The sequence below is a fragment of the Felis catus genome, chromosome E1 (assembly GCF_018350175.1).
Source record: "Felis catus isolate Fca126 chromosome E1, F.catus_Fca126_mat1.0, whole genome shotgun sequence".
Lineage (NCBI taxonomy): Eukaryota > Metazoa > Chordata > Mammalia > Carnivora > Felidae > Felis > Felis catus.
The window spans coordinates 50,348,904-50,362,675 of record NC_058381.1 but is presented as its reverse complement, the minus strand read 5'-3'; the positions used below and the strand labels follow the sequence as shown (position 1 = coordinate 50,362,675).

General features: G+C 42.7%; 1 protein-coding gene across 3 annotated transcripts in view; it reads left to right on the top strand.

The window, feature by feature from the left end:
- Positions 1 to 13,772, top strand: part of ABCA9 (ATP binding cassette subfamily A member 9) — a 62,615-nt gene that overhangs the window by 31,920 nt on the left and 16,923 nt on the right. For all 3 annotated transcript variants that reach the window (XM_003997105.5, XM_019818161.3, XM_019818164.2), the window contains 6 exons: positions 813 to 979; positions 1,622 to 1,755; positions 4,386 to 4,523; positions 9,099 to 9,206; positions 12,073 to 12,246; positions 12,434 to 12,547. In XM_003997105.5, the coding sequence (XP_003997154.2) occupies positions 813 to 979; positions 1,622 to 1,755; positions 4,386 to 4,523; positions 9,099 to 9,206; positions 12,073 to 12,246; positions 12,434 to 12,547 (835 nt within the window). The remainder of the gene's footprint in view (positions 1 to 812; positions 980 to 1,621; positions 1,756 to 4,385; positions 4,524 to 9,098; positions 9,207 to 12,072; positions 12,247 to 12,433; positions 12,548 to 13,772) is intronic.

Sequence of the window (13,772 nt, the reverse complement as noted above, 5' to 3'; positions counted from 1 at the left end):
CAATATTGAAAGAGGTCAGGAAGGAGATAATTAAGGTCCAGACTCGAAAAGGGAAGGCATGTAATAATGACGATACGATAGACATTTTTTTTTTTTTTAAACGATAGACATTTTCAACCATTCAGAAAAGGGACTTTACCAGAGACAAATGAGCAGAAAATGATTGGTCCTTGGAACTTGGGTTTATGAGAAAATGTTGTAACTGGGAACAGGAGGGGGGAAAAGTTCAGAGTGTAGTGATACGCCTGGGCGTTGGTGATTTGCCACCAACGGTGGTCCAGAAAAAGGGAGAAATGCAAGAGGGAAACAGAGGGAAGAAGTGGGAACTGGAGAGAGATTTAAGAGTCCTACTCAGCCAGGGGCGCCTGGGTGACTCAGTCACTTGAATGTCAAACTTTGGCTCGGGTTGTGATCTCACGGTTCTTGAGTTCGAGCTCCCCATGGAACTCTTCGCCATCAACGAGCCCACTTCAGATCCTCTGTCCCCCTCTCTCTGCCCCTCCTCCTCTTGAGGTCTCTCTCAAAAATAAATAAGAGTCCTACTCAGCCAACATCATGAGCTTGAATGACATTTCCAAAAGCGGGGGAGGCTGGGGGGAGGCATTTAGAGAGAGAGAAAGACCAAGCATAAATATGTAGAAGCCATTTCATTTTAAAAAAAAGAAACAGGGAGGAGGTGGGAAGCATGATTCATTTGTTTGGTTAGTGTCTATAATGTATTTCTATTATCATACCCATTGTCTACTCAAACTGAAAAGTCTACAAAAGTCGCTATAGGTGAATTGTTTTCTTCTGCGTTCTCCTCCATGTAGATTGTTGCTTTTTGGCATCAGCTTTTGCCCTCAGCTTTTGGAACATCTATTCTATGAGTTCTATCAAAAGAGTTATTCTTGGGGACTGGCTCCTAATATGTACTTCCTCTCCCCGGGACAACCACCCCAAGTTCCTCTGACCCCCCTACTGGTCATCAATAAAACAGGTAAACATGAGGCTCAAATGTAACTTTTCCGCGTCGCCCCTGTTGAAGGATTCCCCGGGCAGCATAAACCATGAGGGGAAAAATTAAGTCTTGTATGTTTTAGAAAACACATATGAGGCCAAACAAGAAATTCATTTAAAAAGTGAAAAACTCAAGACTGGGGAGTTTCTTTTAGATACACGTTTTGCGAGGTTACTTAAATCCTAAAGTGTATCACATCAAGCAACAAAAAGGGTGGTCGGTAGGTCACTGACTGATCTTTGAAGTCTTTCCATAACACGTTTTAAGTGTTATGCATTCTTGGGGTCTGGGGGAAAAAGTCTGTTCTAAATTTCTAAGAACACAGAAGATCTTTAAGGATTATGATGTTAATTTTGAGTAGTATTTCTACATGAACAGAAATTCTATGTCAATAGCTAGACTCTAGGTAAAGTAATCTTGTCATACTTTCGATATGAAAATGGATTTGAGTATCACAACGTCAATTCTGCCTTTCTAAGGAAATCCTTACATGGTCATCATGGTAGGCTTTGGGTGACACCATTTAGTTTAGTCTTGTTTTGTGTGTTTTTTTTTTTTAAATATTACTTGACCATTGTTTGACTTCACTTTTGCTTCGTTTGATTTTTACCTTCATGGTAGGGTCGAGCATTGATAACTTCGTACGTTCGCTGAGGCAACAGAACATAGCTTTGGAAGTGGATGCCTTTGGAACTAGAAATGGCCCGAACGAGCCATCATACAATGGTGCTATCACTGTGTCAGGTGACGACAAGGTACGTTGGGCTCTGATCTCACCAAAGATGGGGGATGAATGCCATCTGAATAACACCTAATAACTGACATACAAGGCCGATGTAACACAAACAGGTGGGATATCTCTTATTTTTAGAGAAGCTGTACTATAAATATTTACACAGCAACATATAATGAAATGCTATTTGATTTCATTCTTTATTAAATTGTATGCACTATTATTAATAATGAGTTTAAATCTTATCTACTGTGCTCCATTCGAATCACTAATTTAAATTGTATTCTCAATTGGATTTCAACTCAAATGTCATTTTGATGAATCCTCTAATAATAAGTCTGATTAATATCTATTATGAACTTCAGTTTTGTTATCAAAAAAAAAATCAGTGCTCAATTTTTTACAGTAGGCTTTTGTATATTTTTATGGGAAAAAAGCTCAAGTCTTACCTGCTGAACTCTACACAAATGGGTCAAATCTTCAGATAAGTATTTATGCTCAACTATCTGATATTAAAAAAAAAAAATGCCTTAGTTTCCTGCAACTTGTGGGTCATGAATCAGCATCAGCGGATCGCTTAAGAGCTGGTTAGAAATGCAGACTCTGAGACCCCACTCCACACCTACTGGGTATCTGCACATTAATAAAATCTGCAGGGGATTAGTATGCTCATTAAAGTTTGAGAAGGACCACCTTATTTGGCAATATTTAAGATGGATGTATTTCATATAAAAATTGAACTTTCTATGGGGCGCCTGGGTGGCTCAGTCAGTTAAGCGTCTGACTTCAGCTCAGGTCATGATCTCACCGTTTGTGAGTTCAAGCCCCACATTGGGCTTTGTGCTGACAGCTCAGAGCCTGGAGCCTGCTTCGGATTCTGCGTCTCCCTCTCTCTCTGTCCCTCCCCTGCTTGTGCTCTCTCTCTCTCTCTCTCTTTCTCTCTCTCTCTCAAAACTAAATAACCATTAAAAAAAATTTTTTTAGTTGAAATTTCTGGCTACTCTTGAAAAATCCCTTCATGTGCTAATTCTGGCAGTCTGCATTTGGAATTGCAAAACAGTTGCCCAGTTTAGACTTGGACTTCATTCGTCTGTTACTCTTTCTCATCACGACTTCACTTATGTGTATTATCTGCCTAGACCCCATGGGAGTTTGGGGAGAGATCCTTGTAGTAAACAAATGAAAAAAGACGAAAAGACAATGTTATATGTATAAATCACGGCACGTAAGTCTCACAAAGCTTGACCTTTGGCAACTTGTCAGAGTTAATTTTCAGAAATAATTTCCATGCCAATAATAAAGTTAAAAATTACCTTCAGGGCGCCTGGCTGGCTCAGTCGGTTAAGTGTCAGACTTTGGCTCAGGTCATGATCTCAGAGCCCATGAATTTGAGCCCCGCATAAGGCTCTCTGCTGTCAGTACAAAGCCTGCTTCGGATCCTCTGTCCCCCTCTCTCTCTGTCTGCCCCTCTCCCATTCACTCTCCCTGTCTCTCTCAAAATAAATAACAAATAAACTTAAAAACATATTTAGTAGAAATTACCTCCGATCAAACTAGTCCTTAGTACGTCTTAATCAAGTTAGTTACCAGTGTGCTCAGAAAAACAATTTTTAAAAAATGGCATTCTTAATATCAATAAACATTGCTTTAAGTAATTAGATAAGATGCAAGTCACATAATTTATTTATGATTGCAAAACTGCATGCCCAAATAATAATTTCCTTTTTTTTTTGTGCCGGATTTTTAAAAAATGTGTGTATATTTTTGAGAGAGAGAGAATGTGTGTGCATACAAGTGGGGGAGGGGCAGAGAGAGGGGAACAGAGGACCCAAAGCGGGGGGGCCCCCCCTCCCCCCACACTGATAGCAGAGAACCCGATGTTGGGCTCGAACTCATGAACTGAGAGATCATGACCCGAGCTGAAGTTGGATGCTCAACTGACTGAGCGACCCAGGCGCCCCTCGTATATTCTTTTTATCTGGGGGAGAAGTAATTATATTATGTATATGTATATATATGTCCTATTTTTTTTTAAAGATAGATACAGATACAGATGTAACTTTTTTTTTTTACCTTATGTTTTCCCCCAGTTTTATTAAGATATGCTTGATATACAGCACTGTATCAGTTTAAGGTATACAGCATAATGGCTTGACTGACATACTTGGTGAAATGATTTCAAAATGTCATTTTAAAAGAGATTTTACATGCGACGTTGCCACCGCAGGATCCATAGTTGTGAAAACCTACACTTTCGTTACGATAACCACCTGCCTTCTACCTCCAAGTATTCACACGTTCGTAGTTTATAAAATGAATGTGTCGCATTTGGAAAGAAGGCCTAATGTTAAAGACACGCTGTTCTGTGGACTTTTATGGTGACGTTGCTACAAATCACCGGAGGGATTTTGTGTTGTGAGAGTTTAGGCATCAACAGCCACCTGGCTGATGCCGTGGCCAGTAGAGAGCAAAGATGCCCCTCGTGGTGTATCAGGAATTAATCAGATAATATGAGGAATGGCGACATTAATCACTTCCGGTGCCTTGGCTTTCTCGTGTTGTCAATATGTCAAATGATTTTCTACCATATCCCTTCGTTAAATTTTGTGTTTGCTTCCTGAGGACTTAGAATGCATGTTTGTTATATTGTAGGGTCACAGATTCTCGATAGCATGTAACACCAAAAGGCTGAACTGCTTTCCTGTCCTCATGGATATCATCAGCAATGGGCTCCTTGGGATTTTTAATTCTTCAGAGCGCATTCAGACCGACAGAAGTACTTATTTTGAAGTAAGTATAATATTATCTCATTTACCTTGAGCCCTAAGAAGTTTTCAAGAACACCCTTGAAATGCTGACATAATATGTTTGTTTGTCTGTTTTTATAATGTTTATTTATTGATTTTCAGAGGGAGAGAGAGAGAGAGAGAGAGCGAGCGAGCATGAGCAGGGGTGGGGCAGAGGAGAGAGAGAGGGAGAGAGAGAGAGAATCCCAAGTAGGCTCTCAGCTGTCAGCGTAAGGGAACGCAATCTCACCATCTGAGATCATGACGTGAGTCAAAATCAGAGTCAGATGCTTAACCAACTGAGCCACCCACGTGCCCCAATATCATGTTAATTTTTGTGACTTTGTCCTTGAATACATGTATGTTTTAAATTTTTTTTTTTTAGTGTTTTATTCTTGAGAGAGAGAGCGCGCACACACGTGCACAAGCAGGGGAGGGGCAGAGAGAGAGGGAGACACAGAATCTGAAGCAGGCTCCAGGCTCCGAGCTGTCAGCACAAAGCCCGATGCGGGGCTCGAACTCACGAACCGTGAGACCATGACCTGAGTCAAAGTTGGATGCTTAACTGACTGAGCCACCCAGGCACCCTGAATGCATGTACGTTTTAAATACGTATAGTTTACGTTTCTGCGTTCGTGCATACACACACATATATGCAGACACACACTATCTAGCAATGATTATGTAACATTGCAACCTGAATTGGGTGGCTTAGAGTCAATGGAACAGCAGAAAATATAATTAATTGGGAGAAGGAAATGACGGCCTCTCCTCTTAGATCTGTCACCACCTGTCACATCTGTGGTAATGGGACTTCATTGAAACAGCCAGTCTTAAAGGCCAGACTCTGTGGACTTTGTAACAACTCGACTTCCATAGGCTTTGGGTCAGCAATCCACAGAAAAATACAGATAAAAATTTCATCACAAGTTTTCTTGAGAAGTAAATAAGGCAATGCAAGCAGCAGGTTCAGTTGACCGAGTTATTGTAAAGACCAATAATAAGCACATAAACATAGAAAACCACAGGCACTCAGTAAATTGTGCTTATTAACACAACTACTCTTAATATTATTTTTCTGGGGAGTGCACCAAGTTTCCATTACAGAACGTTCAGCTTTGACTAGATCAGAGGCCAGGCTGAATTAAAACTAGGAGCAGTTCTTGTGTAAAATATAATCTCCTTGGGGGCGCCTGGTGGCTCAGTCAGTTAAGCGTCCAGCTCTTGATTTCAGCTCAGGTCAGGATCTCACAGTTGGTGAGTTCGAGCCCCACATCAGGCTCTGCACCGTCACCATGGGGATTCTCTCTCTCCCTCTCTCTTTGCTTCTCCCCTGCTTGTGCATGCTCTCTCTCTCTCTCTCTCAAAATAAATAAATAAATAAACTTATAAAGAATAAATAAAAATTTAAAAAAATAAAATATAATTTTCCAGGTCTGCTGACATCCTGAGTCAGAATCTCCACAGTGGGGGAGGGTGTGCGGATCTAATACCCCGCCATGTTGAATCTCCCTTCACCTTCTTGATATGATACCTTGGGAATACTCTGTAGTTTCCTGGTCGCTCTTTGTTATTCAGAACGATTCCAGTGCTGTCCAAAGCTTCAATGTCCTTTCCAATTCAAACACCACGGGGTCACTTTGTTGACCTAATGGATGTGGACTGGCGTGGGTGAGCTGCGGTGGACTTTGGCGTTTATTTTCCCCTTTTATCGCCTAACACCTTGGAGTAGAAAGGAGAGAGTTGATCTTGCTCTGGACGCCCTGCCCCACCCCCTCTTTCTGCTCCCCTCTGAGTAAAATCTCGCTGGCGCTGGAAGCCACGAGGAAGGATGGAGAGATTAAGACAGAAAGAAATGGTGCCGTGGAGACATCGCTTCCTTCTCTAGCTGCATCTGCCACTGGTAGTTTCTACATATGTTGTCACCACAGCCTTGGTGACCTGTGTGATTGTCTCCGGTAGTGCTTGGCTTTGACCCCCGTCCCTTCTGTAGATGAAGATGCACTCGATGTTGCCGAGCAGAATTTCCCTTCAGCCGCTGCCGAGATGTCCTCACTGCCAAGCTCTCTCCAGTTTCCCTTGTTCACTGTTTGATGTGCCCATCATGCGGGTAGTTTAACAACTTCCGCCCCTGCTGTAACCTGTGCCTCTTCAGAAAGAGCTCTAAGGACTGTTGAGTGCCTCTTGCACGCTGTTGGAAAGCTATAGAGATTTGGGGTGTGAGGAGGGCTGCCCCACGCTCCTCATCAGCACTTTATGGCATCGTTTTCTCCAACCACATCACAAGAGTCTTTCCTCCTGAAATCTCTTGAGCAGAAACAACTGTCTCCCTGTTCACAGGATGTCATAGACTTTGGGTCTAGAATTTCTTGTCTTGCTAGACAAGAAAGCGGGATGCAGGATCTTCTTGTCTTGCTAGACAAGAAAGCGAGATGCAGGATTAAAATATGAGAGCTGGCTAATGTCCAGGAGAAGACAAGAGCCCCGATTAAGAGGCCTTGCTTCATTTTTATTAGGATCATGTTTACAAACATGGTGATGGACGGGCACAAAGAGACAGTAAATCTGTGAACACTAACTGGTGGGTGTGAGGGAAAGGGGGTTGGGAAGATACACGGTGTTAGGGGTTTGGGTCAATACAAAACAAAATCCTGCCGCCGGGCAGATGGTTGTTAACAGCAGACAGGAGGCGCCATGTCTGTTTATCTCAGCCAGCCTAGGGGATAAGACAGATAACCTCAGGGTCAACAAGGTACCTTTCTTTTGCTAATTAGCTCTGGGCAGCTTCACCAGGCAGAGCCAATAGCCCTATTTACCTGTTTACCTGATTTGGTCCTTCCTTCCAATGAAAGCAGCTTTCTGCTATGGTACTAAATTGCGGGGTGTATCCGTCCAGAATCCCTAATCTTCTTTGCCTCATATACCCTTGCATTGGGGTCTTTGCCCCGCCCTCTCGATACCTATTTACTTAATCTTGTTTACCCAAACTTGGGTGTGAGCATCCTGTGGCTTTGTAATTCTTTATGCCTTGTGAACCCATCCACGTGGGGCTCAGAGAATTCCTAAACTTATTCCCCACAACAGGAGACTCCAAGTTAACCTCGGATACTTAGAACATTTACCGTGTGATTTACATGTAGTATCATATTTCGATGTCCTAATAAGACTTTCAAGATGGACAGTGTTATCGTTATTATATTACACATCTAAGGAAACTGCCACGTAAAGAAGTGATGATATGTGTCCTTGGCTATTATGTTTGAAGAGGCTAGTGAATAATCTGGATAGCCAAGAGTAGAGCACTCCCAAGAATGAACAGATAACCCGCCCTGAGTTCCTGCCTTTACAAAGATGTCTTAACTACAAAGTAGTTAAGCCCAGCTGACCTCGAGTTCATGGTTGATAAATTCTCTTTGGGCATCCCCTGCTGATTTCCCCACCCAGCTTCTGGCATTCTCCAACAGTTCTGCAAGCCCATCCCCCTTGGATCTACAGCACAGAGCCTGACGTTCCCGAGCGTTCTTAACCAGCCACTCCTGCATGTCCTCAACTGACCAAATGACCCAGTGACGTCCGGTGTCCCTGGGGGTCCCTCCAGGCTGAGCCCCTACAAAACTCTGACTTTGGTGGGGTATGATCTAACATGGACATAGCAGGTCGTTTACAAACCAAGTTGCGAGGAAGGAGCCTGGCTGTTTAGACTAATTGCGATTTTTCCATTCCCAAAGATCTCCCAGATCTGGAAAATCTACAAGGGTGACCACAGGGAAAGATATGAAATGGGTCCTTGGTGTCTTCTCTACCGTGTCCGGGGCTGAATCTCTGCATAAGCATCTTGGGCAGTTTTTATGTGCTCAGAAGGGCACTGAGGTTTAGGAGGGGCTAAGAGGAGAGGGAAGTAACACATGATACCTGACCTCAGATGACGTGCTGTGTAGTGAGACAACTAATCCCATATTAAACTAAGGCTTCTAGCAAAACGCAAGGCCCTCCTTACCCTGCATAGGATTTTTAATTGTTTAAATTCACTGCCCGTATGTAGAGGTGTGCTGACCATTCTTCTCCCAGCCCCACCACCTATTTCCTCAAGAAATTTAAATCTGCCAGGTCCCTGAAGGCATTTGAACTTGCCACTTCCACACCTCGTTGCGCTAAAGGAACGATTCTTTGTAAATGTTGGACTGAACTGATTTGGCCCCAGTTGCTGAGCGTAGCGAGATAGCTCTTCCACCGAAAGCACACCCACTCTGTTGTCTATTAAAACATCGGCTAAATGTTGCCATCATGATGAGGTCAGAGGCACAGAGGCTTTGTGCCTGCCTCACGAGTTATTAGCTGTGGGACCTTAGCCAATGGGTACAACTCCGTGGAGTTTGCTTCTTCCCCAGTAAAGCAGGATATATGTTCCAAATGCCCAGGTTCCTGCACCACGGGGTTGAAAGAGTGTGGGTGAGAAGTTGCAAATGGGACCTTGGGAAGTGCTCTGGGGGGTTCGACCAATTCACTTATTTGATCTAGTGACGTACAGACGAACCATGCATCCAACCGCCATTGGCTCATGTGTTCTGCACGATTTCAGGAGCACGTGTCTTATGACCACGAGTACCTGAGTAACGCCTTCTTCTGGATCCCTGTCGCAGCCTGTTTTACTCCTTACATTGCAATGAGCAGCATCAGCGACTATAAAGTAAGAAGAGTGAACAAAGTCCTTATGTGTTCCTGTTACTCACAGACCCCTTCTCCACTGTGATCGTTACAGTAGCACGGAGGTGGGGAGCCCAGTTTGTGTGCTTGCAACAATGCATCGCCAGGCATTTTAAGAAAAGGTTGACAAGGGGCGCCTGGGTGGCTCAGTCGGTTAAGCAGCCGACTTCGGCTCAGGTCACGATCTCGCGGTCCGTGAGTTCGAGCCCCGCGTCGGGCTCTGTGCTGACGGCTCAGAGCCTGGAGCCTGTTTCAGATTCTGTGTCTCCCTCTCTCTGCCCCCCCCCCTTGTTCATGCTCTGTCTCTCCCTGTCTCAAAAATAAATAAAACGTTAAAAAAAATTAAAAAAAAAAAAAAAGAAAAGGTTGACAAATATGAAGCAAAGGTTACTTCTCTTAAACAAATTTGGGACCTCAGGAAGCTTGGGAGGTACCATCAGCTAACAGGGAATGGCATCCTTCATCTGGTTCATCACTGAGCTTGTTATGAATGACCACAACCTTCTGACATCATCACAATGCCCCACTCAGGGTTGGTTTTCACTTTCAGAAACTTTACCAAGTTACTCAAAGTCCTAACCAACTCAGCACAGCACTTTGCCTTATTGTTGGAAAAGATGGCCCCTTTAAAGGTTCATTCGAGGTTCATTCCGTTGGAACATACTTGTAGTAAACATTTTTTTTGAGATATTCATCTAAAATTCAAATTTAATTGGCAGTCCCATGGTATTGATACGGCTTTCTCCTTAACCTCCACAGCCGGCCAATGGCAATGTCACGGAATTTGCTTCTGAAATATGTTTAGAATCTTTCCACGTTCCCCCCACCCTCTCCTTCAACACCCTAGTCAGAGCCACTAACACCTCTCTCCTGAACAAGCACATCAGCCTCCCGCTGTTCACTGTGTGTGGATCCTCATTAGTCTTCGTATCCACTCTCCACACCGTGTGACAGAGCAATTAGTTAAAAACACACATCTGGCCATGTTGATTACCTGCCTAAGTCCCCTCTGTGGTTTCTTGCCAAACCGAAGGGTAAGAATGAAACCCTTGCTGCCCAGCTTGAAAAGCCACGCATGGTCTGGACCCGGATGTCTCTCTCCATTTTGAGATGACACCACTGTCGCCCTGATGACTATGTCTAGCCTGCTGGCTTCTCTCCAGTTTCCCGAGAGCATCACCTGTACCCGCGCAAGTCTTCTCTCCTATTCTCTCTGCCTGCCATGCTCCCTACCAGTCACCTGTATCACTCCCACTCACTGCTTAGATCCTAACTCGGGTCCTTGTCAAGAGAACCCTCTCTGACAGATACACTAATTCCAATTCACCTCCCTTCTTTTTTAAAAAAATTTTTGAATGCTTATTTATTTTTTAGAGAGATGGAGCGTGAGTGGGAGAGGGGCAGAGAGACAGGGAGACACAGAATCCAAAGCAGGCTCCAGGCTCTGAGCTGTCATCACAGAGCCCGATGCGGGGCTCGAACTCTCGAACTGTGAAATCATGACCTGAACCGAAGTCAGACACTTAGCCAACTGAGCCCCCCAGGTGCCCCCAATTCATCTCCCTCCTAAAGGCTCTCACGTAATCCTTATCTTAACACTTTTAATTTTACTTCTTAAATTTTATTTTATTTTATTTTATTTTATTTTATTTTATTTTATTTTATATTTGAGAGAGAGCGGGAGAGGGGCAGGGAAAGAGAGAGAGAAAGATTGAGAATCCAAAGCAGGTTCCATGCCCAGTGCGGAACCCAATGCAGGGCTCCATCCCATGAACCTGGGATCATGACCTGAGTCGAAATCAAGAGTCAGACGCTCAACCGACTGGGCCACTCAGGCACCCCACTTCTTAAATTTTAATGTGAACAATTTTGATTATGTAGCTTTTGCTACATTTATTTGCATGTTGCTTTTATCCCCCTTCCTCACTGCAACTCAAACTCCCCAAGAACCCCATGACCAACACAAAGTCAGGCACATGGTGTGCTCAGTAAACAAACACATCAACGAACAGAAAACGTCCAGCTCTCTAACACACCCTCGCTATTATTCTCTCTCCTGCTTTTTGCTGGGTACATTCCCCTTTCCAGAATATTTGTCTCCATTCCAACTGTTTTCCTAACGAATGTCTTTACATAGACTCAATTTTAGATTTAAAATTTTTTTATTACTTTTGTGCTTCACCGTTAGGAACATTCAAGTAACATTTTAAGCCTTGTGTTAAGACAGTCACTGCAACGATGTAGCTTATAGTGGGTCACAATATCAAAATCAGCTTCCTCGTTTTCCTAGGTAATAACAAAAGATGTGGTTTACTTCAAGGCAATAAATCAAGGCCATTTTTATGTTATTAATTTTAGCAGACGTCTTCTTATGCCAACCTAAAGAGCGTGTAATGAAATTGACTTGTTAGAAGAGCATTCCTTGGACCTAAAATAAAATGCCAATTATAAATGGACTGTTCACATCCGGCATAAATTTTAAGAGTCTTACAGGAAATTGTAAACCTACATCTTTTGAATCTGTGCACAATTTGTGTCCTTGCAAAAGGAGGAGTAGCATTGCAAAGAAAAGAACAGGAATTTTCTCACTGAGGCAATGCCCAGTCGTTCGGTGGTGGAGCGTGAGCTGGTTATGTGAGTGCGTTTCTCTCTTGGACGGTGACGTCACCATACGGTCCGGAGCACCACTGATCCCCCTGACAGAGGAGTATGGCAAGTGACCGTGTCATTTACTAAATCGGTGTGATATACGAAAGGGACACAGGACAAAAGTGAATGATTTTGTGACCACGTATTTGCAATTTCTCAACTGTTGAGCAGTTTTGATGATGCCTCCTTTCCTTTACCAGAGCAAAGCTCACTCCCAGCTCCGGATTTCAGGCCTCTACCCTTCTGCCTACTGGTTTGGCCAGGCACTGGTGGATATTTCACTCTACTTCTTAATCCTCCTTCTCATGCAAATAATGGATTACGTGTTCAGCCCAGATGAGATTGTATTTGTAATTCAAAACCTGTTAGTTCAGGTAAGTGGTAAAAATTATGAGATACTTTTATTAGTCTGCATTTCATAATGCCGTAACATGATTAATCTTAAACTAAAGAACTTCACGTTACCTTTCCTATAGCATGGTTTGGAAAGGTGAGGCTTAAGGATGACGACTTTCCTGGATAGTAGTTATCTTATCCAACCTTAATATTTTCTGTTTTCAGATCTTGTGTAGTATTGGATATGTCTCTTCCCTGGTTTTCTTGACATATGTGATTTCATTCATTTTTCGCAACGGGAGGAAAAATAGTGGCGTCTGGTCATTTTTCTTCTTAATTGTAAGTACGCATTCAATACACATTATTTTATTTTTAAATCATTTTTAAATCATTTTAAGAATATATGTCTTGAAGGCAAAATCCACGGGGCGGAGGGGGGGAGGGGGAGAATATCAAACTAAAAAAGCTCCTGCACAGAAAACCAAACAATCAACAAAATGATAGGGCAATGTATGGAATGGGGGAAATATTTACAAGCCATAGATCTAGTAAGGGGTTAATATCCGAGCTACGTAAGGAACCTATATAACTCAATAGGGAAGTAAGCATCACCGTCATCATCTGATTTTAAAATGGGTAAGGGACATAGACATTTTTCTAAAGAACACATCCAAATAGCTAACAGGTACATGAAAATAAGCTTAATGTGACTAATCATCAGGGAAATGCAAGTCAAAACCACACTGAGCCATCGCCTCCCACCTGTTAAAAAGGCTATCATCAAAAAGAGAAGAGATAAGAAATGCTGGCAAGGATATGGAGAAAAGAGAACCCTTTACACTGTTACTGGGAATGTAAATTGGTGCAGCCACTGTGGAAACCAGTATGGAGTTTCCTCGGAAATTAAAAAAAATAGAAGTACTATATGATCCAGCAATTCTGCTTCTGGGTATTTATTCGAAAGAAATGAAATCACTACCTCTTAGAGGTACGTGCACCCCATGTGTATTGTAGCCTTAGTCACAATAGCCGAGACGTGGAAACAACCTAATTATCCACTGCCAGACGAATAGCTACAGAAAATGTAGTATATACATACCATGGAATATTATTCAGCCATAATAATCTTGCTGCTTGCAGGATTAACCTTGGGGAGATTAGGCTAAGTGAAATAAGTCAGACAGGAAGAGACAAATACTGTATGATTTCACATATGTCTGGAACCTAAAAAACCAACCTCATAGAAACAGAGAAACGAATGGTGGTTACCAGGGGCTGTGGGTGAGGGAAATAGGGAGATATTGGTCAAAGGGTACAAATTTCGTTATCGGATGAGTAAGTTCTGGGGATCTAATTTAAGCATGATGATTATAGTTAACAAGGCTGTACCATTTACTTGAAAGTTGCTAAGAGAGTAGCTCTTAAATCTGCACATTGTCACAACAAAATGGTAACTGTGTGAAGTTCGGGATGTGGTAACCAACCTTATTTCGGTAATCATTTCACAATATATATGTGTGTCAAATCATCCCATTGTACACCTTAAACTTACACAATGTTATAT